Genomic DNA, 23795 nt, shown 5'->3' with positions numbered 1-23795 from the left:
CCTATATAGTAGTACAGTATGAAATCCAGGACGGCATTGGCAGAACTTTACACTCATCTGTCATGCATTAAATAAACACAGCAAAATATCAAATATGATGTAAAAAAGGAAGTCATTTCACTCCTCTATACCTCCCAGCATATTGAACCTATTATTCCATTAACAGAATGTTGTTCTTCAGTTGTTTAATTAGAGGCTTGAACGTAGACCCCATACCTATTAATGTCCTCAGAGAAAACACATGCTTACAACTATGTGGGTACAACTAAGATAATGGTTAACAGTGCCAGTTTCCATGCCAGGGGGCATGCAGCTACATAAAGTAGCATTGCATAAACAGTGTTGCAAACAACCACCCGCTAGCAGCCGCAAGCGCAGACTGCGCCACTCCCAACATGCCACTTGCATTGGTTAGTATTTTCATTGTCGTTTTTGTTCTTGCGCTGGGTGGGTGCAAAGGTGGGATCAGTCAGTGATATTTTAACATATTTGAAGGGTCTGAAGTATCCACTAGCTAGATGGTCCATGCAGAATTAAATCGATTAGGACATACATTTTGCACTAGGATTGCCATTTACATCCTTAAAATTGGGTCTTCATGTTGGAGTGCATGTTGTCTGGGCTCCTAAGTGGAACGTACAACTCTGTCGGGTGGTTGGTGGGGGGTCTTGGTCATTATAACGTATGGACACAAATCATCTGCTCCAGTCCTACAGCCCATCTACGGTCAGCATGGTATTACTCACCTCACAGAGTAGGAGCTCCTCCCATTGATCAGGCACCGGTGGTTCCTGCGGCAGCTTCATGAATACAACACGGTTCTCGGGCATAAAAACTATTCATATGCAGAGATTTGGTGTGCAAAGCAGAAAAGGGAAGTGCATATATGCCAGCTTGTACCCTTCAAAAATGACAGAGGACTTTGCAACAATTAGCGGTGCATCTAATCACTACTGGGCCTTTTTTCAAGTACAAATTGGGCAATAAAGAAAAGGAGGTGATAACAAATCAGTGTATTACCCCTTTCTCTCTGTCCCCAGACTCTCACAAATCTCATCTTTTCAGAGTAATGACTGATAGTAATGTTTTCTCAATTTATGAATGTCATAAACTGACCTATTTGTTAAGCAACTGAGGAATCTAAGGAATGTCAGCTCCCACTGAACTCTCAAAAATGCTGAAATAAAAGACATGACTGACTTGTTTGTATAGTACTAGTGTAATAGCAGAATCCTATTTTAAACATTCCCCATGTGCACACACCATGACCTGAAATTGCACAATATACCTACTGAGAGTATTATTAGTAGTTTTGCCATCTTTTTGCACTTTTAGAAACAGATCATACATTTCCACAGTTCCTTTATGTGCACTTTGGTGTATGTGTAAGCAGAATCAGAGTGTAACACAGCATCAGAAAATTGAGCATTGCAAAATCATCTTTATTAAGACAAGCTTTTAGTTGTGTAAGAAAAATAAGAGTCCACATAAGGACTGAATTATGCATGGATTGGTGAGTTCCTTTCACTGAAATACTGTACAAAACGGTCCTCACACCATCTGTTCAAGTTTAGCGAAGCTCCATTCATTGGAAAGAAATATTGGCTGGAGTACCATATTTGTTAATCCTTAATTCTGAATTTATTTTTAAAAAACAACAAAATATGTATAAAGGAAAGTACACACGTCACACCTAAGCTTCTGCTATTATTTAAATCAGGTGTATCAAAGGGAATGTAGAATATAAAACAAAAAAAGCAAGCAAAGTGAACCACTCAGGTGAACACTTCTGACTTCCACAAAACAGGGAACACGTGTCATCTCAAGATAAAACAAACACAGAGAGTCTGATCAGCTGAAAATTCCACTTCTATGAATTCAGGAAATTGACAAAAATGCATAAATAACAGCACTAAATTTGGCGTACAAAAAGATTGCGGCTTCAAGAGTTCATCCAGTGTCCGAGTTTCCATTCATAATGTGGAAAAATAAAAGTAGCTTTGCGTAAAAAAACCCTTTTCAGTTCTGTTTGTCAAGGTGACGCTCTTCTTTTGGGGTCCGTCTGCTTTTGACCAGTGGCAAATTCCTCCTCCCACTGGTACCAGTGTTGTGGGTGAGATAAGCATATACTGGTGTAAACTGGTGAATACTGGTGAGCTTCTCAGCTGCAGGGGACATTTTTAGCTACACAGTCAGTCACTTTGCTGCTTAAAGGGACACGAGGGACCGGGAACACCAGGAACTCCCACCAGACTGCCGTGGCTATAGCAACATGTGCCGTGGACTCCACCCCCCGGTCTCTAAGGAGTGTGTTCCTGTGGCTCCTCCTCCTGCTTCGTCCTCCTCAGGTTGCCCTTCATCTTGACGAACTCGGGTGTGTTCTCCTGCTCCTCTTCGCCTTTCTGCTGTTCCAGCTCAAGCTATAAAAAGATCGCACACACACACGTAAGCGCACGCACGCACGCATACACACACACACACACACACACACACACACACACGACCAGTGAGTAACCAGCGAGGTATTTATCAAATGAGGTCATCCATGCAAACGGGATTAAAAAAGGCAAGTCTGTGATATAGGACCTCTTGCCATCTCTACTTATCACAGATTTGCGCCAAACAGATTGACATTCAGAATCCAAATCCTTCCTATTAATGGCATTATCTTGAATTAAGCACACAATCTTGAAACAGTTACATAAACTAGGTCACCGCTGTTTAGCTTCATGACCCATTTATGACTTCTACTATAAAACACATTCCACTTGGTTCAACAGTAACCATGCTTTCAAAATATGCAATTTCTCCTTGATGTTTCACTCCCTTGATTGTACAGTTCTCAGAGTGTGTAGCTTGTGGCTCATGAAGAAAGCTTGCATCTCACAGAATCATGTGTCCTAATATAGCTTCTACTTTACATTTTTTGTATGGCATGCACTACACCACACTGCATGAATGAGAAATGCTCCTGGGCTCCTCACCTGCTCCAGCTTTTGCTGCCTCTTCATGAGCTCGATCTCGAGGTCAGACCTCTTCTTGTGGGCCTCCTGCTCCTCCCTCTGCTGTTTGAGCACCTGGTCCCTCTTCCTCTTCTCCATCACCTTCTGCAGCTCCGGCTTGTTCTGCGGAGCCAGGCCCCTGCGGGGAAAGGCTCGGGTCACGCACAGCATCACACACCGCGTCACACACCGCGTCACTCACAGGAGGTCCGCTACACAGGTGAGAAGTACACCCTCTGCTCCCTCTGAGGCTCTGTGAGGAATGTGCTAGGGACACGGTGAGCTGATGGCCTTTCCAGCTTTTTGACATAATTTAACCTCTCCAACTTTCTTCTCGACAAGCTCATAAAATCAAATAAATGCACTACCCATAAATGTTCCATGCCAGTGTCCCTGTACTAATGTAGCAACAGACCCAGTTTGAGTGCGTATAACAGTTGAGGGAACACACTGTAATAAGGGCACAGAACTCAGTTTCACCTTTCCCCAAACGTTTCCACAGTTCGTTCTGATGGGGTCTAACACATTATACAAGGGCTGGCAGACACTGAGTGTAATTCCAGGAACCAGCTGTGCCTCCATTCGCTCTGAAAGCCGTTTTCCAAACTTTGCCGGAAGTGGTGAGTAGAGGAATCATAGTGCACTCCCTGCCAACTCTTCTATGACCCCATCTGAGCATCATCACTGCCAGTCTAATAAGTAATTGACACATACACTGGGGGATGATACTGATGTGGCTTAAAAGCACTCATTAATACATTGATATGTTCTTGGTTTATTTTCATTCATGTTTGGTCAGTTACACTCCTATGTAAGACCTTAGAGTACAAAATGTTTAGTCCAAGTTCTGCAATCTGCATTTTCATATGAAGTATATAAACTCACAATACACAAACACACAAGGGGATTATTTGGGGGGGGGGGGGGGTACTGTGAGATTAACTTTTAATCTGTGTTTGAAGATTAATCATTAGTTTGAATCACTTATATCACTCAGCACTGAGAGCATTGGCAGCTAGCTCCAACTCCATCAGATCAGGCTGATTTGCACTCAGAGTTCTTTAATATCACAGATCAATCTAATATCCATATCACGGCAACCATTGGATCTGGCCCCGCTGTTATGAAACACAGCAGTTACACACTGCCTTCCGTGACAAGGTCAGGAAAAGGCAAGAGACCGTGCAGGCAGAGCCATGGGTGTAAACGTCATGTCGGGTGTGAAATCGTATTTAAGTCCTGCAGCCGAGAGTCACGTGGATAATGGAAAGAGCCTGAACGCAGATGGATGTTAGATAACTTAATGCACAATGACTGGACCTAAATGAAGCGGCTTTGTTGTGATAACTATTATGCAAGAACCCCCCTCCCACGTCCCTACCCTGAACAGCCAGGGGGCAGATATGAAAACTCTCAATGCACTGTACTGTGGAGCTGACCGACTGCAGGGGGAACAAATGACTATGATGACTAATTTCATAGGGACACAAATAGCCAGCGGTTCTGCAGGGGTGCCCCAACCCTGTGACCGGCCAGCCTCCCCCCAACTGCCCCCACACCCCCAAAACAGACTGCTCCAGTCAACACCGCAGCTGCGTTCAGCACTCCATGAATGCATGATAATTGTTGGAATGTGTGAAGTGATGAAGACAGGCACTTCAAATTAGTCTGGATATCTGCATTTCCAGCTACACGTGAGCTCAGCATGCAGGACAGGGAATCTAGGAGCTTCAGGTTAGTCACTTGAATTCAGCTTTGTGGATTAAATTTATCATGTTTACAGAGAGTCCACAGGTTGTGGACCTCTCTTAATCTCGGAATACTTCAGAATCAGGAGAGTAAAATTAAGACTTTAATCACATTTCACCACATGCTTCTTTCACTGAAGGAATTCCAAGAGACCATTTTAACCCACACTGGAGTCTCAGGTGCATCAATCAAAACATACAGAGATGTGTTATTAAGGAACAATACAGAAGTGTGTCATTTTAGATTTTAGCATACAATAATTTAATATTGTGGATTGAATGTAAAAAAAAATACTGGTGTAGGAGACATGCACTAGTAAAAAAATTTTTTAAACTGCACTTTTTCCACATGGGATTTGTATATTCATGCAGGATATTCAGGAAAGTGAAAACAGACCTGAATCAGTTTCACTGCATCAATGAAACAGTAAGTTATCTTCACTAAAGCCGAATTTCAAGAGGCCATTTAACATGGGACTTGAGTCACACGTCAAGTGATTTGTGGAAACAATGGAATGAAATTTAAAAAGGTGATATTCCAGCTGTTTCGGTGAAAAAAACAAACCCGAAAGTGGAAAAAATGAGCAGACAATGGTCACCGTTATGTAATGGTGACAGCACCTGGGATTGGTTATCTAATAACTGCAGCAGCATCTCCGATTGGCCCGTCTCTACCCCGCAAGCCCGCAGCTGTGATGTCATGACTGTTTTCATATGCGTGGAGAATGAGAGTCAGGGCGCTGTGGAGCGGGGCTGGGTCCTGTGGGCGAGGCCCGGGCGGGGATGTAATCTCTCTTACGTAAGGCCTCCTCTTCCCGCTCTCCACCGAGCCCTGCTCCACGGCACCTAATCCCTCACAGCCTGGGGGGCCGGCGCCTCCCGCTCTCGCAGCGCAGAAGGGAGGGACCGAACACTCGTTTCCCCCCGAACCACAGAAACACCGTGCTTTTGTACCCTCTGACAGACAGTCAGAGCGATAACTGCGCATCAGTGCACTGAAGCGTGCGACCATGTGATGTAACACTGACTGCTGAGTGTAAATACAGAAACACAACACAATGCAGTGCCCGCAGGCATTAAAGAGATGCACTGAGCAGTGAGGAACGTGTCTCTGTGTGTGCTTTATACACGGATATTCTGTCAGAGTCAGTGGACATGGGCCAGGTCTTTAGCTGTGAAATCACTACGGGTCAATGTGTGCACGTCCAGCCAAACGCTTCAGTCTCAGTTACAATGTTAGCACAAACCATACTGCATTACACACAAGAGGGATGACAGCTCCTGTGTTTTCATTTGAGGTCTGTGCTGCTTGTCAGTATAATCTGAAACAAATTAATTGCTTCCTGAAGCCTGGGCCTCTTCAGCTGTATCCTGTGAATCCTCTGTGTGTACTGGCTCTACATTTTTTAATTATCCAAGCTAACTGGAAAGTGTACTTGAGTGCTTCCAGAATTTTCTCTTTTGACAGAGAGATATGCAGGTAGTGGATGATTATCATTTGTCTTCATTTAATTTTCTACAGACATGTGTTTGCTTTCAGTAATGCGGGGTCAGCACTTGCAGAATTTATAGTGTGTTTTCCTACCTGTCCACCTGTAAACAAATGAATCAATGAATCAATCAATGAATCAAGTGCTCTACATAAGTGAATGTTGGTGGTTCCTTTGCGGAGGTCTGTGAGACAGAAATCTCCCTCTATACCTGGCCTGCATGCACAGACCTGTATGTCACCAGGACTGAAATTAGATGAACAGACCTATGGCTCTGCAGGTCAGTCAGATGATTTCTCTGGCTTGTTATGTAAGAGAAATGGATGTGCTCGCGTAGACTAGTTCCTCTTCATATACCATCAGGAAATATCACGGGATCGGGGAGAAGTCATTAATAAATTATTCTACTATTTATGAATAAATAAACTGCTTTATGCAATTATTCCCATTTACTTCCTGTGTCACTTGCCATTTGCTTCAGGGAAACACTAAAATACCCTGCCAGTTGGTGGTGTGATCAAATTGCATAAACCTGACAACTCTCTAGTGGTTTGAGTTGCTATCTAACACGATATATCACTTCAGGCAGTGCCCACCAACTCTAATGAAATGGCTGAAGGGCAAATGTATCTTTTATAACCACTATCTGTATTGCACATTAAGCCAGAACTATTGAGGAGGTTACTGAACACTGGCATCACTTATAATTATGTTTGCGACTGGATACCAGATACGGTGACATTAGCACATGGGGGTGGCCACCACCGCGGCTTACCGTTTCTGGTTCATCAGGAGCTCTCGGTGGAGGTCCTGGTGGTTGCGGGATGTCTTCACAGGGTTTATGAGTTTTTTGGGCTTGATGAGCTCGTCACAATCCCCGTCTATGTAGTCTGGCTCGGCCATGATGCTGCGTACTCTGGGCAGCCGCTCGCTCAGCTCAGCCCGATCCAGGCACGGATCTGCGGACACCACGACAAAATTGTCATCGTGTTTTTAATGTGCACCAATAAAGTCATATAAAAGTCTACGTGCACTGGGATTTGTTTATTTATACAGGATATTCAACAAGAAAATACTTTTAGTAAGCTCTGAAATTCTGACGAACTTTGTATCAGTATTTAAATGACACATCAAAGTGGTATCCATGATAAACAGGAACAAAAAAGAAGCGTATTACTGTATACTAACGAATTACTTTATGATTTACTGACGTATACACCCAATAATTCGCTTTATGTAAAATTCTGTTGATCATTCCTTCTATTAATTTTTCTTGAGATATGAATCTTTAATTTATAGAATTCAACCGAACAGGTTCAAAGACAGAACAGCGTGTCCATTATATAACATTTTTCCGTAGAACTTCTTCCGACTTAGTAGTCCACTCAGTTTTCTAACCAGTCAAACAATCCAAGCGCCATTAATGTGGAAAATATTTAAAAACAAGAGGGAATAATGGAAAAATCGACAATGGATTCTCGTATATTGTGAAAATGAAGTTTCCCGTGTAGGAACACATACAAGACAACAATTTAAATAACTGTTCAATATGTAGGGATACAATAAGGACGGGCAATTTATGAAGTAGCTAAATCAATTTATGTCATAAAACATAGTAAATATAGGATCAGGGTCTAGCCACGTTTGACAGACATCAATAATATATTCACTGAGAAACAAACAAATAACAAAAGTGCTATCATTACCTTGCAAGAAAAAAAAAACGGGGTATCGAAGCATAGTTGCCATCTCTCACCGCTGATGGGGAGTGCGATTAAGAAATAAGGTCTTTGCTCCTCAATCTTCTGAGCAAAAATGCCTGCGACTGAGCAGCTAGGAGTTCCAGCAGGACTAACGTGTCTCTGCTTATACAATCTCATAGCAATACTTTATTATCTAACTACGCACTCCCCTAGGAGCACAGTGCACACAGGCTGGCTAATCTCGCACACACAGGGATGGATGACTCCTGCACTTTTCCCATATATGGAAGCATGACGCTTGCCGAGTCCAATTTACAGGTGATCAGAAACAAGGACGTGTCAACACGTTTACACATAAACCTGCTCAGAAAGTTCTTTAAGGTAATAAAAATTCCTTACATATTTGTGTATTTGCGGTTGCTTCGACACGAAGAAAGATAAAACACAGGCTACCTTTTTATGGGCATATAGGCTAACCTTTTGCCCCTAGACAAAATACTAACATTACTTTTTATTAGCTTTACAATTTATTTAATCATTAGTCTTTTCAGTAGCTTCGGTTTTCCATACAAATAATTGGCTTACCTGATTCGACAACTACGTAGAAAGAGGATTGGTTATTTTGCAAAGGTGCACATCTTATTCACTGTACTCCGTATTATTATTATTATTTTTTTTTTTTTTTTTGGGGGGGGGGGGGGAACACGAAATTCCAGTTTGACGTTTATGTTTTAAATGTGTTCAAATTTAGTTATCCTGAATTGCATTACGCTATATTGGCTTTTTAAACAGGAAAACGTTAGTGTCAAATAGCACACCTTATTATCAATCAAAACGTTCTACAGTGATAATGTAATTACATTATCCTCCCCATCTCTGATTTGAAACACGATTGTATGAAAACATGTCGCTTCATTTATATGGATCTGGGACATGTCCCATATGCATGCCAAGCGCGCAAGTTCCAGATAAAGTTACACGTAAAACACGGTCCATTACTTCTCAGTTATTCGGTTTGCTCAACGTAAACGCAATTTTAATAAAGAGGGTGCTCGTTTGCGTACTACTAAAATTTGGCCAGGCGTCTTAACTAAGCTCTCCTGATCTACTCTTAATGGAAGGCATTATCTCAGATATTCTACAACCCTGGTTTGCCGACAGTCACGAGACAAAAGAGAATACTTCCTGCACGTAGCATGGCATACAGTTCATATTCGTATGAAGTTTTAATGAATAGCGGAATCTTAGGAAAAAACTTAATTATCTGCACAGTGCCTGGGATGGCGTTTTAATTGCTTTCTCAAAATAATTGTGTCTTCGAGCGTCGAACCATAATGTGAAGACAGATAGCAAACTAGGGCACTTTCACAATTTAGAAATTGGCTTAAAGATAATGATCAGTTTTACATAAATAAGAATGTATTTATTTATGTAGCTGTTTCAATATGCAGAAGACAGCACAACAGTTAATAACTTAAAGCAGCTTTTTTAATCATTTAAATTTTATCAAAAGGGTTTCATCCTCAGATAGTTTTAAAAGCTTATACTTCTGAAAATGAAATTAAAGGGAAAAAATACATTAAATACATTGCCAATATATTTTTGAAGACAAAATAGCAACAGCATACTTCATCTTATTGAATTTCCCTACCCTCAGCGCTCACTACGTGAATCTTTGAGTAGTGTCCACAAGAGGGCACTACATACTCCCACAAACATGTGGCCAAGGAAAGAATAAATAAAAATGCACACATGACGTAACATCACTACACACCCTCACCAAAAAAAAAAAAAAACACGCCATGGAAGACAGGAAATGTGACGATACACATAATATAGCGTGTAAGTATACTTTTACTTTAAGTAAAACTTAACTGAATGAACTGAATTAATAAAATAGTTTCCATTGTTGCGTTGCTGTAAGGTATTGTGATCAAACGCCAATAATAACATTCCAGTTGTCATGTGGGTGCGCTTGTCGTTTCAGTGCATTCTTATGTGACACTGGAGAAGTGCTGAAAAAATATTCAGACATCTGAATGACACTATGTTCAAATAAATACTGTACAGTCTACATGGCCACTGTGGTCACAGTTATTTCAATCCATTCCTCACCAAACTCAAAGCAATTTTAAGAGCATGATAAAGATGGATTTACACAGTGTCGTAACAACGGTTAAACAGAACCTAAAATCTGGATCATTAACTCTTATTGAATATCACATGTTCAGGTTAAGCTGAAATTCATAAGCATTACTGGCAGCTCTACACATTTAGACCGTATGAGGAGACGTCTACAGCAGGGAATCTCTAGTTACTGATGTTATTATGGGGCCTAGTGTATATCCGCCCATTAATTACAATGGTAAATTTAGGATATCATGCTAGCATCTTTTCACAGATACACACCCGTGCAAAGATAAATACCCACACATGCATAAGCACACATATGCAGACACACAAACGCATACAAACGCTTACACACTTACTGGATGAGCATCGAACACTTTAATAGATCAGTACACGGTAAACACACCATCCCCGCCCCTCACAGATAAGAGCAGGCTTGTGTGAAAGCGTTTGTCTGACAGTTTACCCTCCTCCGTCACCAAAAATAACATGCAGAGCTCAAAGTGGGCAGATTTCAGTACGATTTTCCTAGCACCATCCCCAGCTGTGTTGACCGGGCTGAACCGATTCATGAGCAGGGGAACACTGAAGAAGCTGCAGGCCTGGGGAACTGAGCTGGCTGATATCATTGCACCATTTCCTGCCTCATCAAAATACAAGGGCAGAAGAAGAGCCACCATATTTAATGACTTGTTGATGCAGAAAGGAAATGGCACATGCATAAGGAGCAGGAAAGTGCATTTTGCACTGAATCATCATTTGCAGACTGCTCATAATTGGTCTTAACTGCACGAAATGCAACAGCAAAAAGCTAATGTCTGTCCTGTATTCAACAGTTCCATGTTTTGGATAGTATCCATATCATTATGACATGATGCTTTGTTTTGTGAAGGACACCAGACTTTTGTTATCATACAGCACATGAACAATAAGGAGACAGATTTGTTTTCGGTACGACTACAAAAAGACCATGCTAATCAGGTCAAAATGGAGGTTAAAGAAAGAGACCAATAACTCAAAAACACACCTTTGTGGTCATATGACTGCACATGCCGTGTATTTGCACACTGAGTTTGCATTCTTAGTGACTGAAAAAAGAAAGCAAAATAGCTGGTTTATACCATAAGGCTCATCCACCATGTTGTGGACATACAGGAGGGCACAGTATGAACAGCTCAGTAGAAGGGGAAATTTTAAGTGGACCTTTCAGGGAACCCCTGGGTCAGTCTCCTACTGGAAACTCTACTCAGTCATAAACATTGTGCACAGCCCAGAGGAAACATTAACAGCTTTTCAGGATTATATATCCTGCTATTCCCGGAAACGCCATTAACGGTGCTTAAATGCAGAGGTTGACCGCTCGTATAAACTCCTAATAATACTTTTCTTTTAGGTTTGCCAATGTTTTGTGGCAGACTTTAAATGTTGATTGCCTTTTGTCCTTTTCAACAGAAGTGTTCATGCCATCTGTAATACACTCCACTGTAAATTAACAAGCTTTCTATGTGAAACTTGGTGACCTTCACATAATGGTGACCCTTTTAGGAACATGGATATCATGAATCCGATCCCCTCGTAGTACACATGCCTCTCTGCAGGGTCACCACACCGACAGCCCCCTTTGTGGAAATTGAAGTGACAGACCAATATGACATCATGCTCTGGGGCCACTGGGTGCAGGAAGGAGGGGAGCGAGTCTAAATGTCAACACAGGGCTTTAGGACTGGCATCCCGAGCTGGCTGGCTTACAGAGCCCCTCAGAGTCGCAGCGGTGGCCGTTCCCTGGACCGTCCAGCCCTCTCACCCCCTGGGGTCCCAAACTGCCTTTCTCAGGACAGGGGGCAGCTCTTCCAACAGCTCTTCCGGTTAACCAGGCTAGTTCTCCTAGCATGTTCTAGCCTCGCTGTGGTGGACCAGAGATATAAAGGCTGGTCTACAGAGCCAGTGCATGCATGTCAACCACAGCAGGTCATTCACACCCCCTTCCACCACACCTCCTGGCATGAAACGTGGCCACTGACTGCACTCTTCATTCCCCCAAAGGGACCAATGGACACCATTACATACTTACTTATCAGTAAATTACTTAGAACCCCCTTCGTCATCACAGCTGTAAGCCTATCCCATTGGTGTGATATCCTCTATGAATTTGACAGAGCGCACATAAGCGACTAGAACCTTGCTTTGTTAAGCATCTCTGATCACTGAGAACTGCCCAATAACAAAGATGCAGTATTTTTACGAGGTGTATAAACTCAGATAAGTAAGCGCTGCCATCTAAGAGACCACAAAAAAACAGATATTTACGGGTACATGGGGTACGCGTCTATCTCCACTTGCCTCTTTTCCATAGTCAGGATAAAAAAACAAAAGGTTTTAATCAGTGATCAACCTGCCAGTACAGCATCCCTTTTCAAGCCAGCCCATTCATGCCTCACATGCTCCATTAGAGGTAACTGAATAGCAGGCCCGGCTCCGCAAAGCCCGCTATCCGAAAGACAAGCTGAAATGATACAATGGGAAGTGCAGGCACAGCAGTTTATTACAAAAGACGTGTAAGCTTATGCTAGCACCCCATGTTCTACGCAAAAGACATTCGACTTGTCTCTCTACTGCACCAGCAGTGAGTAGGCCCCCACAACGATACTGTTTCTGGCAAGTAAGCCAGGAGACTGTAGGCGTTTGATGCCCCGTCACTCCCTGGGTGTGACCATGGGCCACTAAATAATTATAGAACTTCCTCTCTCTGCCACCCTACATTACTGGGCAATGTGTCATCACATGACACTTGTGAAACGACACAGAATGGTACAGCGACGACAGGGCAGAAACATACGCACCATGACCAAGGTTTCATTGCTCACGTGAAAAACAAAAGTTTGGTTTTTCTGAAGAACGAAGAAGTCACAGGGCCCAGCGGACCACAATTTAACCGAGACATCTCCCAACAATACAGATGCATTTCCTGTAAACAATGAAGAACTCCAGTAACTCATGAAGAGAAGAGAAATACCTTGTTTTTTTCCCTATAAAAACTCACAAAACCCCATCTGCAAGAAATAAGTCAATGCAGGCAAATGGGCTCAAATGACTTTAAGGACTAGATTGGCCAGGCCATTATCCTCCTCTCTGTGGAAGGGCTGGATGCCGGAGGGGGCAGATGCCGCTGTGCTGTACGCTGGGCAGCGTGTCCTGTGGTTATGATGAGTGGAGGGCAGGCGAAGGGTGATGGGCTATCCTTTGTTCCATTCCCCGCTTGTTACAGAATCCGAGAGGAACAGGAAAAGCAGCTGGCTGCCTATTACGGTGACCTCCTCCACTCTCCCGCCATATAAACAGTTTGGGCTCAGTGGAGAGATGCAATCTGAGGCCACCCCCACACCCCAGAGACTGCAGCCCCACCCTGATATACAGTTTATTTACAGTGCTATATCCCCTTACTATAGCGCTGTAAAAATGCCTGTCACACAGTCTCTCTTAATTAAAGAGTCACATCAACAATAACAGGGGGACTAATTCAGAACAAATGCCTTCTATCATTTTGTCCATTTGAATGGACCCGAAGCTTCATAAAGGATGTCTGCTCAATGTGATGCTGTCAGCAGAGTTACATATCATTCCATATTATTACCAAAAAGCCTTTCATATTTGCGGTTCCACAATGGGAAAGGCGTCCAATGAAGACAGACTGTTTTTGCATGGAAATCAGTATATAAGTCTGATTCCATGAAAAGATTGGAAGTAGCCAAATATTACCCTATGTGCTGTACTGTACTTCATATGCAGGACATCATGTGTGGCCATAAACAGTTCATTTCTGTGCACCCATTCCTAAAGGGGCTGAGTTTCCAAACTCTCCACAAAGGCAACTTGAACTGAAACACATTTATTCCCACAGAGTGAAGTAACAAAGTCAAGCACCAGATTATATTAGGAAGATCACTGGACTCACAATTCAGATGGAGCTTGTAAATCAACTGGATGCGTTATTTGCTCAGGAAATGTGTCCAGACACGTGTAAGCTAAGTGATTATTAAAATCAGGCAAGACCGGTACATTGGTGTTCGACATGAAACTGTGATTAATAGAGCCTCTTAAGGGTTTCCCTTGTAATAGCACGTACCCAAAAAGGTTACAGCTTAAGATCAAATGAGCGATACTCAATGTTGAGATTTTCATCTAACCAACCTTTCAAGTGCTTCGCTTTTCCACAGTAAACGAATATCCTTTCCAAACCGCAAGAGTGAAGCAGTTAATGGTTGCTGTGTGATTTTGAAAAGCTCACAAACATCTACAGGGCAAACTCTCCATCTGAGCACTGTCCTATTAATCCTGCACTGTGCCATTAAAGTCTCATTTAAATGCTCCACTGTAGAACCAGGTCAGTGGGCTCTGAAAAATGACCCAGAGGGAAAGGAGTTCAGTTTAAACCGTATCACACATCCATGCTGTTGTGTACCTCAGATCTCACGTCTGCAGCATGGGATAAGCAGAATTGGGCAGGAATTCATTCATTTGCCCTCATTTAACCAAATAATTAAGAGCCAATCATGCAGATTGCAAACAGATTGCAAATGAGAATGGTATGAGGAAGAGGGATGTTCTTACTGGCAGTAAACTGCAGAGGACGAGTAGGCAGCTCCTTTGAGAGAGCCGAATTAGGACTCTAGCCAGGACACGGGGGGTTGCTCGCTCGCTGCCACAGGATCCTGAATAATCACGGCCCCTCTTTTCCGAAAAGCGTTTGTACTTGTTTGTACTGTTCCGTGGCTGCTGAGTGACCCCTGCAAGGCGGGGGCAGACCATGTGACCTGCTGGAGATCCACGTCCAATGGGCAATCATCTGTCAACCACCAGGATGGGGTGGGAGGGCACTGGGGAGCCCCGGGCTGGGGGGCCTCTCCTCCAGCAGACCCCATCCTGTGGAAAAAGAGTGGTAACCTGGGAATTTAGGTCTTCGGTCCGGTTGACCCATGCAGCCTGGCAGAGAAAGTTTCTCAAGTGAGTTTATAAATAACAGAGGTGGCCCATCAGCGTTTGGGAGATAGCTTCCCTGAGTTTCTGAGAGGAAAAACATAGTCCAGCACACAGTATGAAACTGTAAGGCAGTTTACAGAAGTGTGCTCCTTATCAGACCTCAGAAGAAAACCAACTGTTTACTGTGCTGCCAGTTAGTCAGCAAGTGTGATAAAAAGACAGTGCTTGGTTGCAAAACATATGATTGAATCAGCATTATGTAAAACTTAGGTTCTCCAGAATAGTGTAATCATGTTTTGTACAGTTGGAAAGCCAATATCATTGGGAATAAATTGATGTCTCAGCTACAAAGGTTAACCCAGTGTGATATGCTTACAGAGATAGCACAAGCAGGATTCACTGTTGTACTGGCCATGATTGTGCCCGTATTTGATGACTTGGGGTTTTTACTTGTATATATGCATATATTCACCACTCGCATTTTGCATCATTTTATATTGTCATCATTACTGAATACACTGAACAATAAATGGCATTCATTTTAACATGGCATTCCTCGTTGACACTTATCACTGCACACCTAAGCAGTTTAATGTCCGAACATACACACAGAACTCAGAATAGCTGCACCCCATAGTCACTCCCCTATACACTAGTGTCATAATAAGATACACAATTGTATTGAAGCAGGCTACATAAGCCAAAGTCACGTCTGCGTCTACTAGCTAAGATAGATAGACATCTGTATAGAGCCACACAACTGGCGGAAAGTAGTCTCCTCCGTCTATGCTTAACTGTTAGCACAGAGGAAAGGTCAGAAACACTATTTTGGAGTCAGATAATCGAGATAACGTTAAATTAATCCTGTTAATTTGGCACCAGGTAAGACTATACACATTCTTTCGCCACTCAGATACTTCCACTGTTTGGTTTGCAGAGGGGTTTCTTGCAGTTGGTGACCTCAACGTGCCAAGTTTTGATTTCTTACAGTTGACCTCGATGTGCCGTTAGATGTATCCTAAGGGATTCTTACAAAAACAGCAGAGTATAAACCACATAAGACATGACAGCCCTCACGATAATATATTAACTGGGAAGTTGAGTATAGAAAATACAGAATAGAAAATCAGTTTCCTTACTAATCTACCTGTGACAATTGAGTATAGTGAAGAAAAATTGTGTTAACAGGAAACTGTTACAGCTGGAAGATTCTTTAGCAAGTATTTCAGAACTTCCCATTTCCGCTTGCTGCATGAAAACATTTGACAACGGCGTTGTTCAAACTCAAACACCCGAGCAACAACAACCTTTCTCTGGCGCACCCCCCCTCCCCCCATACTCCCCCCACTTGAGTGCAAAGGGGTTCCACAGAAAATAATCGAGTTACGATAACCCTGTAAAGTGATTCAGTCCTGCAAGAGAATGGAACTGAATCTAATAGCTACCTACATCTTCTAGATTTATGCTTCCATTATGAAGCTTGTTTTCCTGCTGTGTGGGAAATGAACAGGAGCTATTTGTGAACGGCCCAGTGAAGCTCTGAGGGTTGCCTACAACAAAAGAATGAAGGATCATCTCGGGGTCCAGACCCAACATGCCTGCATCCTCATTGCCAATGGGCATGACTCAATGCAACATACGAACAGGACTGGTACCAAAACATTTCACTACCATTAGTCTACTTCCACTTCCATTTGCTCTACTACCCAAAGCTAGCATTACAATAAAATTGCAAAACCCAGGGAATGCGTTTGGTTGGATGTGCCAAGCATTTCCAAATGCACTTTTTCAAGCAGGATTTAGGCTACTTTGTAAAGTGAAAAGGGAAATGTACATGGATGATGTGTTCAACTAAAAAAATTTTCCTGGGTACATTTTCAATACCAGAAAACCTCATCTCCAATTAGAAACGTTAAATGATCGCTGTCAAGTAAACCAATGATTATTTTTCCAGAGAAAAAAGATGCAAATGTGTTTCAGTCTAAAGAGCACGGCAGACGTTGTGAAACTTCCAAGGCCTGAAAAACAGAGACCATTAAAGGGCAGAACACCTTTCAAATGCCCAAACCGCAACAGACAGGTTTTATCCAAATTAGAGACAACAGCACTTCTACAGGATGTTCAAATCATCTGCCAAACTGGGTGGGGGCCCACAGAGATGAGATAGCCATGTTTGCCTCCCATATCTGCAGGGAGAGCTATTTCCAACCATACTTTCACACCCTGCTCTTTTCCTGTGGTGTAGCCCAGTACAGAGTAATCATTACAGCCTTCCTGTGAGCCCAAAAATAAGATTTATGCACTTCACAGAGCTGAGATTTCATTCAGATTCATAATGATGGGCATCACACAATCAAGCTTTTAACACACACAAAACAAATGCTGCCCAGTATTAAAACTGCAAGTAACAAAAATAATGGTATAAACTCTTGTTTCAAAATAACTTTCAAAATAAAATTCGAATTTATTTTAATGGGATCACTAATTCTATACTTCCTAGATCCTGATCATTTTAAAAGCCAGTTTTGAAAACTATCCACCGCCTATGTCAATAGTTGCTTGATAATTTCACTCAAGTTTCCTATGAGTGAACACTTCCTACGAACTGATAAAATGAAAAATAACCCTAATATGAAAAATAACCCTAACCTCAGAAAGTCCCACTCTTTGTCATCCTTCAGCACTGCAATTCCTACAGTTCACAGTCTGCACCTTAACCTCAGATTAATTGTTTAGTTTCAAATCCAATGTGTTGGAATACAGAGCCAAAGGAGCAAAATTTGTGTCACTGGCTAAATCCTTAAAGAGTGAATTTGCAACACTTATCTCTTGAGAAGACCAGCAGGGAATATTACAGTTATAGGTTCAATTAACTTCCCACCAAGCTGAATGGGGCTTGCTGTGGCAGAGGCAGCCTGCAGCAGTGTGTGACTGTGAGTCACACCACAGGAAAGACCCCATGAGCTCACAGAGACGGCACAGTGCTCAAGCTGCTAGCATGTAATGTTCCGTAGATGTGACAGCAGCATAATGAAGAATGGTACTACACTGCTTCATATGACAGTCTTATGAGTTAGCTGGGGTAATACTTCCAAGGAAAAACCAAATGGCAAAAATTGGCAACTGTCTTTTCTGTTAGTGATTACTTCGCATAGAATAGGTGTGGATCAGCGATACTTCAGCATAGGGTACTTTACATAACCAGTTAGTACAGGTATAGCCTATTACTTACTAGTATAGCCCTATTTGAGCATAATGTGTAAAACATAAGCCTGTGGAACATAAGCCTTGGTTTGGTCACCAAAAAATCTGTTAATTATTACATTTTCAGGGTGGACAAAAGGCAGAAATAGAATCCAAGATTGATATCACTGGTGCAAAATAATACTTTCTACCAAGGCCATATGCAGATAAGTAGGAAAAGACTCTCAAAAGCTGTATTAATGCCAAGTTTGGTGACAATAGGGAAGGCAACAAGTCAGGGCAAAAAAATCTAACCGGCTCACAGCAAAAAGAATTTCAAAATAAACAACTGACAGGATTCTGACACAACTTTACATTCAAGCAGTTGCTGAAACACAGCCAGTCATTGTGGCTGTTGAAATGTTTGCCAAGATAGACCAGAAGAGCTGGAGTGAATTAAGTCCACTGATAAAGGCTTTTAATTACAACCAAGGCACAAAGGACCCTCAAGGTTACAGCGACTGTCAGTCATGTTTACAGATCACGTTGCAGAAAGCTAGGGGTGTTTAAATAAACCTCAGGTTCACCTTTGCAGAGTGAGACAGAGCGAGAGAGAGAGAGCGGGCGAGAAGAATCGTTGGAGTAAGCCATAAATTATTACCCATTGGCAGAGAAGGGTTTCTCTATAGGAGTGGTTTCCATATGCAGGTGAACAGCCACAAATGTTCCCTGTGAATCTTTCTCAGAGCCCCTCCCCCATCCCCATACACCTCTCCTTAAAAAGAGGCGGGGCTGGGCAGAGGCACATATGTTCCTCTGTGTCACCTGTGCCTGCGCTCTGAAATACAGCATGTGGCAGCTGTGTGTTTCTACAGCTGGGTTCCCCGCATGTAAATATATGGCAGGGTCATGTGTAAGACAATGCCCTGGGGACATTTACACGTACACTGACCTTTCTATATGGGCCAACCCGTCAGTGGAAGTATGCAGATAAAAACCTACAGGATGAGCATGCGCTCGCTTTTGCAATGCTGGGTGACCAAGACCATTCAACATCCATATCACAATAAAGATGGGCTGTGCTCTATATTTCAAAGTCCACTTCAGACTCCTTCTAATTATTGACGTGCTCGAACATGATGCTTGACGCACTGTCCCGATTTCAGTATGGACGTCGGCGCCGACCGCCAAGAAAACGATTGAGCCCCAAGACATCACCTTGGCCCGCGGCAGATTCCAGTTCAGGCGTGGCCTCCTCTCCACATGACTGCTCGTGAGGCAGAACGAAGCCCCGCGAACACGTGCGCTTCCAGCGGCATCCGCGGTTCTATCACGGAGCGCATCAGACCGCAGGAAGGACCACCCGTACAGCGGCGCGGGGAGACGCGTGTGTAGCACGGCCGCACGCACACAAAAAAACAGCGAAACCTGCACGCGTGCAGTGGTCCGTGGGTCAGAACTTCCAAAGACAAAACACAAGAACGAGACAGCAATCTTTTCTAACCCCACAAGGTAGACCTAACAGGCCATTGTTATATGAATTCCTGTGTCTGGGGACAGCCTACAGAGGGCCTAGCACATGATGTCTTTGTTCTTTTCCTCTTGCCGTTTTCATACACAACACATTCGAACTGAACGATATTAATGGCTATTTTATGCCCTGTTCTATTCTGAAAGACTGTTGACAGTTGACAGACATAGCCCCCCCTTAAGTAAATCTCTCACTGGGCCTCTGGCATATTAAGACGGATTATGAAGACCCCCCTCATTGTTGACGGACATGCTGTTGAGAACAACTGTTGTTTTCCAGCCTTTGTCTGGTGCTGTGTCAGTGTTCACCAGGAGGGAAACAACTGTCATGGCTCTGCCCAGCTGACCAGATGCCCCCCAGATTTGTCATCAATGCCAGACTTTCCTACAGTTGACTCGCTGGCCTCAGTGGACTGTGGAACCAAACCACTCCCAAACCCAGCAACGTAGACAGGTGCACTGGCACAAAATACTGTCCATCAAACAATAATAAAAAACAAGGTAGAAAGGTTGGCTGAGTAGTGATCTGCTTATGATTAAGAGTAGCGCTCTGGTAATATGTTTTGCTGAAAATCTAAAATTGAAAATCTCATGGGTTTAAAAAGTGGAGACTTGCTTTCTTCACCCATGAAGGTTTAAACATTGACCTTAGAATTTAAACATATGGAGAAGAGGGTGATTTGCATGAAAGCAGTCAACCATATGGTAGACCCAAAGTCTGTTTCTCAGCAAACAAAGAGTGTACTTTCGTTTGTTTGTTTGTTCGTTCGTTGTACTAGTTGAATCAAGAGGGTCAGAACAGGTAGAGCAAAAAATAAATGAATAGCTCAGTCTTACTTTTATCCCAATCTTTGTTTCAGACCAGTATTCCACAATTTACCATATTTGGTTCTGCTTTCCAGCATCCATCAAGATGATAAAGACAGGCACTGTGCCATTTGTCAAGATATTTTTATTCTACCCAACTGGTGAAAAAATCAGAAAGAAAACAAGAAAAACCATTGCAGTGCCTATGGGAGTGTCCCACTATGTGCCTATTAGCTTCCTAGGAAATGCTGTTCCCATGGCCCTTGGAAGAGCTCCCCCAGGCCTGAACACATGTGCTCACTGTCCTGTCAAGACATGTCACTTTGACAGCCTGAGACATGGGAAAATAGCCGAGGGTCAAGACATTGAGTGTCATTGGTTCTCACCACAAAAACAGCTGAAATGGATTAGGTTTTGCTTCGTGGTTGAACATCCAAGAGGTCCTAAGGTCATTTTTGGTCAGTTTTATACAGTTTTACATGATTAGATGACAGTTCAAAGGCAGAAGTCATTTTGATTGACAAACCCCCTGTTCCATTTTTAAGTGTACATTCATGTTAGAGCCATTTGTCACGTGGTTTCAGACTTTAGTAAAAGAACATGTTCACCTTCATGTTTAATTTCATAAATTTTTTCAATAGTCATTCAGAGCTTTGCAGGCACAGATTTTAGTGAATAATATAATGCATGCGACCAAAAAACACAAGAAAAGGGAAAAGCACATTGTAGCAAGACTGTTTCTGAAACTCAGTCTCACAAGGTCTAAAGGTTGAAGTTACCAGACATGTCAGAGAAGAATAATGTCTTTTGAGTACAATTTACAGATAACCAAAAGAACAAAACAAGAACAAAGAAAGAAGTTTTCTAACGACTTTGTGACATGGAAACGGGAATCGTCATGAGTGCAATACTCAGCTTAAGGCAAATACCGCTGAGAGACAAAAACAGCTTGAGTCCCAGGTTAATATAGGAAAACACAAAACTAGTCAGACAGCATACTGCTCTGAGGAAATAACAAGGCACAGAGTACTGTACAGTGAGTTGAAATATGGTTACATCAGAGCAATATGAGGAGAAAGGTCTGGCCAGGAGAACAGGGATGTCTGGTCCGTAACCCCAGTCATTCGGCCTGGCTAAAAGGAGCATACAGATACGGGCGGGGGGGGGGGTAATTTTGTAGGATCAGTTCAAAGATCAAGAAACAGATGTAAAGCATTTAACATAACATGTGCCAAATTGCAAACACATGTGTGCTGCCACCAGCCACCCCACTTCCAAAAGGGAAACCCCAACCCCCCACCACCCGACAACAACCTAGATTTCTCACATTGAAAATACTGTCATAAGATTAAATCTGCCAAACGGATTTCAGTTATGCTTGCCAAACGTGGTGTTATTTACATTTTGCCTGCGAGCACAGAGCCACTGAAGGATTTGTGCAGTGGCAGAAACAAAGTGGCAGTGGGTTTGTCAGCTTACCAGACTGTAGACGTTTCACACTGACAACAAAGGCCGTTCGGCTTCTGTGCGCTCTGAGTGAATTGGTCATATTTGCCATGTATTCTGCAGCTCTGGGTTTATTTTTTGAAATGCAGAAGTAGTATCATTCAGGTAGTAACTAAGTGTGATGATATTTCAACTATTCATATATTTAAATGATTGATATAATTTTTCTCCATGTTCTTTAAATTTATAATTCTCTTTCTCTCAGACACCTGGAAAATTGCAGGGGGTGTGGCGCTTCTGTCACCTGAATGAAATCCCCTATGACAGGAGTGCCAAGCCTCATGTGCCTGAAGTCACTGCCCAATCACTGCCTTTCCATTACTCTCGTATTTACTGAATCTGAATTTAAAACCTGAACAAAAGGCAACATTCGGCTAACAGGGCGCGTGTAAAGTTGAGGAAATCGTATTGTTTACTGTTCACAATATCAAAGAGCAAAAACGCAAGTCATTCCATAGGCTTTTGTTCACACTACACCCGAAAAATTGCTACGACAGACGGCCTCGGAGTGTCCTGTTACAGCATCTCTCCACATGAGGTTACCATATGCTCTTACGGAAAAAGTAGGATAAAACTTTATGATTTCCCTGTCCATCGTAGTAAACACCATTCTTTCTTTGCAAGGCGACCCATTGTTTTGATACGTAAAAGTAAATGAGTAGATATTGCCACTGTACCTACTAAACGCGGGATAAAACAAACAGACAACAGTTGAGTCCATAACAGAGAAATTGAAATCATACCTTTAACTCTCCCGCTGGCGTTGGGTCCCTTCACTTTCCTTGTTTATAAATTAAAGGTTAGAAGTGGTTGGCGCACCATTTGCGCATTCTCTGATTACTTCGCTAAGGTATGTCTGCAGATATGCTTCTCTTTCTTGGAGGCAGCTCAAAGGCAGATGAGATCAGTCCGGAATGTAAATTACTGCCTGAGTGGGGGTGGCCGATATATCTCAATGCGTGAGTCACGGAGTAGGCTCCTCCTTCCGGACTGTTTTTTTGTTCATAACTGGGAGAAACCCTGCCAAGCCGTTGTGTAGGTCTTCTAGGCGTGGTCAAGTTGGAGGGATAGGAGCTAAATGGGGTTACGATTCACGCAGACACAACTACTAAGAATTAAATTAATAGTTTAATATATTTTCGCTGACAGTTTCCTCTTCACCATATATAATCTGTCTTTTCAAAACTCGGTGTTGCATTAATAAACAGTTCGGACTGAGGAACAATAAGCTGCACAAAGCTGTCTATTTTCAAAAGATTTTAAATAAATACCATTTATGTTGTTATCAGCTTTGAGACAGATCAACTGCAGTTGTGTCGTAGTATTATTGAGTTGTTTTTTTTTTTTTTTTTTAATGGGTCATTTAGCTGCCACCTACTTGTTTTATAGTAATCAACTGTTTAACGGTATTAGGTCTGGTTTGACGACCCCCTCGTGGTAAACCAGGGATTTACCGATAGTTTTCTTGTGGGCTCATTGAATGTTTTGCATCTGTGTTAAGAAGCACCCACTTTCTCAGATGTTCATCTTATTAGTTTTATATGTTCATGATCATGATCATGACATATATTGGGAAATTTAGAAACTATTAACTAAACTATTAACTAAATATTCTGGGGGGGAAATGGGGTTACTCCAATTGGTTGATGACAAAAACCTATATCGACAGGAACATGTACAGGTTGTGCAGGGACAAAAGACCATGGTGTACTATAACTA

At 42.5% G+C, this 23795-nt stretch overlaps 1 protein-coding gene across 2 annotated transcripts; it reads right to left on the bottom strand.

Annotated features, from left to right (window-relative positions):
* Nucleotides 1-1421: 1421 nt before the first annotated feature.
* Nucleotides 1422-23005, bottom strand: LOC135259134 (protein FAM107B-like). Of its 2 annotated transcripts, none has more exons than XM_064343089.1 (4): nt 22820-23005; nt 7016-7199; nt 2985-3141; nt 1422-2420 (listed from the first exon to the last, which is right to left on the bottom strand). In XM_064343089.1, the coding sequence occupies exons 2-4, from the start codon at nt 7141-7143 to the stop codon at nt 2301-2303; spliced, it is 405 nt and encodes a 134-aa protein (XP_064199159.1). In that variant the 5' UTR covers nt 7144-7199; nt 22820-23005; the 3' UTR covers nt 1422-2300. The 2 variants fall into 2 exon arrangements, with proteins under 2 accessions (XP_064199159.1, XP_064199158.1); XM_064343088.1 differs by lacking the exon at nt 22820-23005 and adding an exon at nt 7947-8098.
* Between the last annotated feature and the right edge of the window lie 790 nt (nt 23006-23795).

This window comes from Anguilla rostrata, chromosome 7 (genome assembly GCF_018555375.3).
Source record: "Anguilla rostrata isolate EN2019 chromosome 7, ASM1855537v3, whole genome shotgun sequence".
NCBI classification, from domain to species: Eukaryota; Metazoa; Chordata; class Actinopteri; order Anguilliformes; family Anguillidae; genus Anguilla; species Anguilla rostrata.
Note: the sequence above shows the minus strand (reverse complement) of the source record. Positions and strands in the feature narration are given on the sequence as shown.

Coding starts and splice junctions, on each gene's coding strand:
- LOC135259134 (XM_064343088.1), bottom strand. CDS start 7,989: ATGGCAACTATGCTTCGATACCCCGTTTTTTTTTTCTTGCAAG. Junction 7,200..7,946: donor CGTTTTTTTTTTCTTGCAAG/GTAATGATAGCA, acceptor TGGTGTCCGCAG/ATCCGTGCCTGGATCGGGCT. Junction 3,142..7,015: donor CTCCTGATGAACCAGAAACG/GTAAGCCGCGGT, acceptor CTTTCCCCGCAG/GGGCCTGGCTCCGCAGAACA.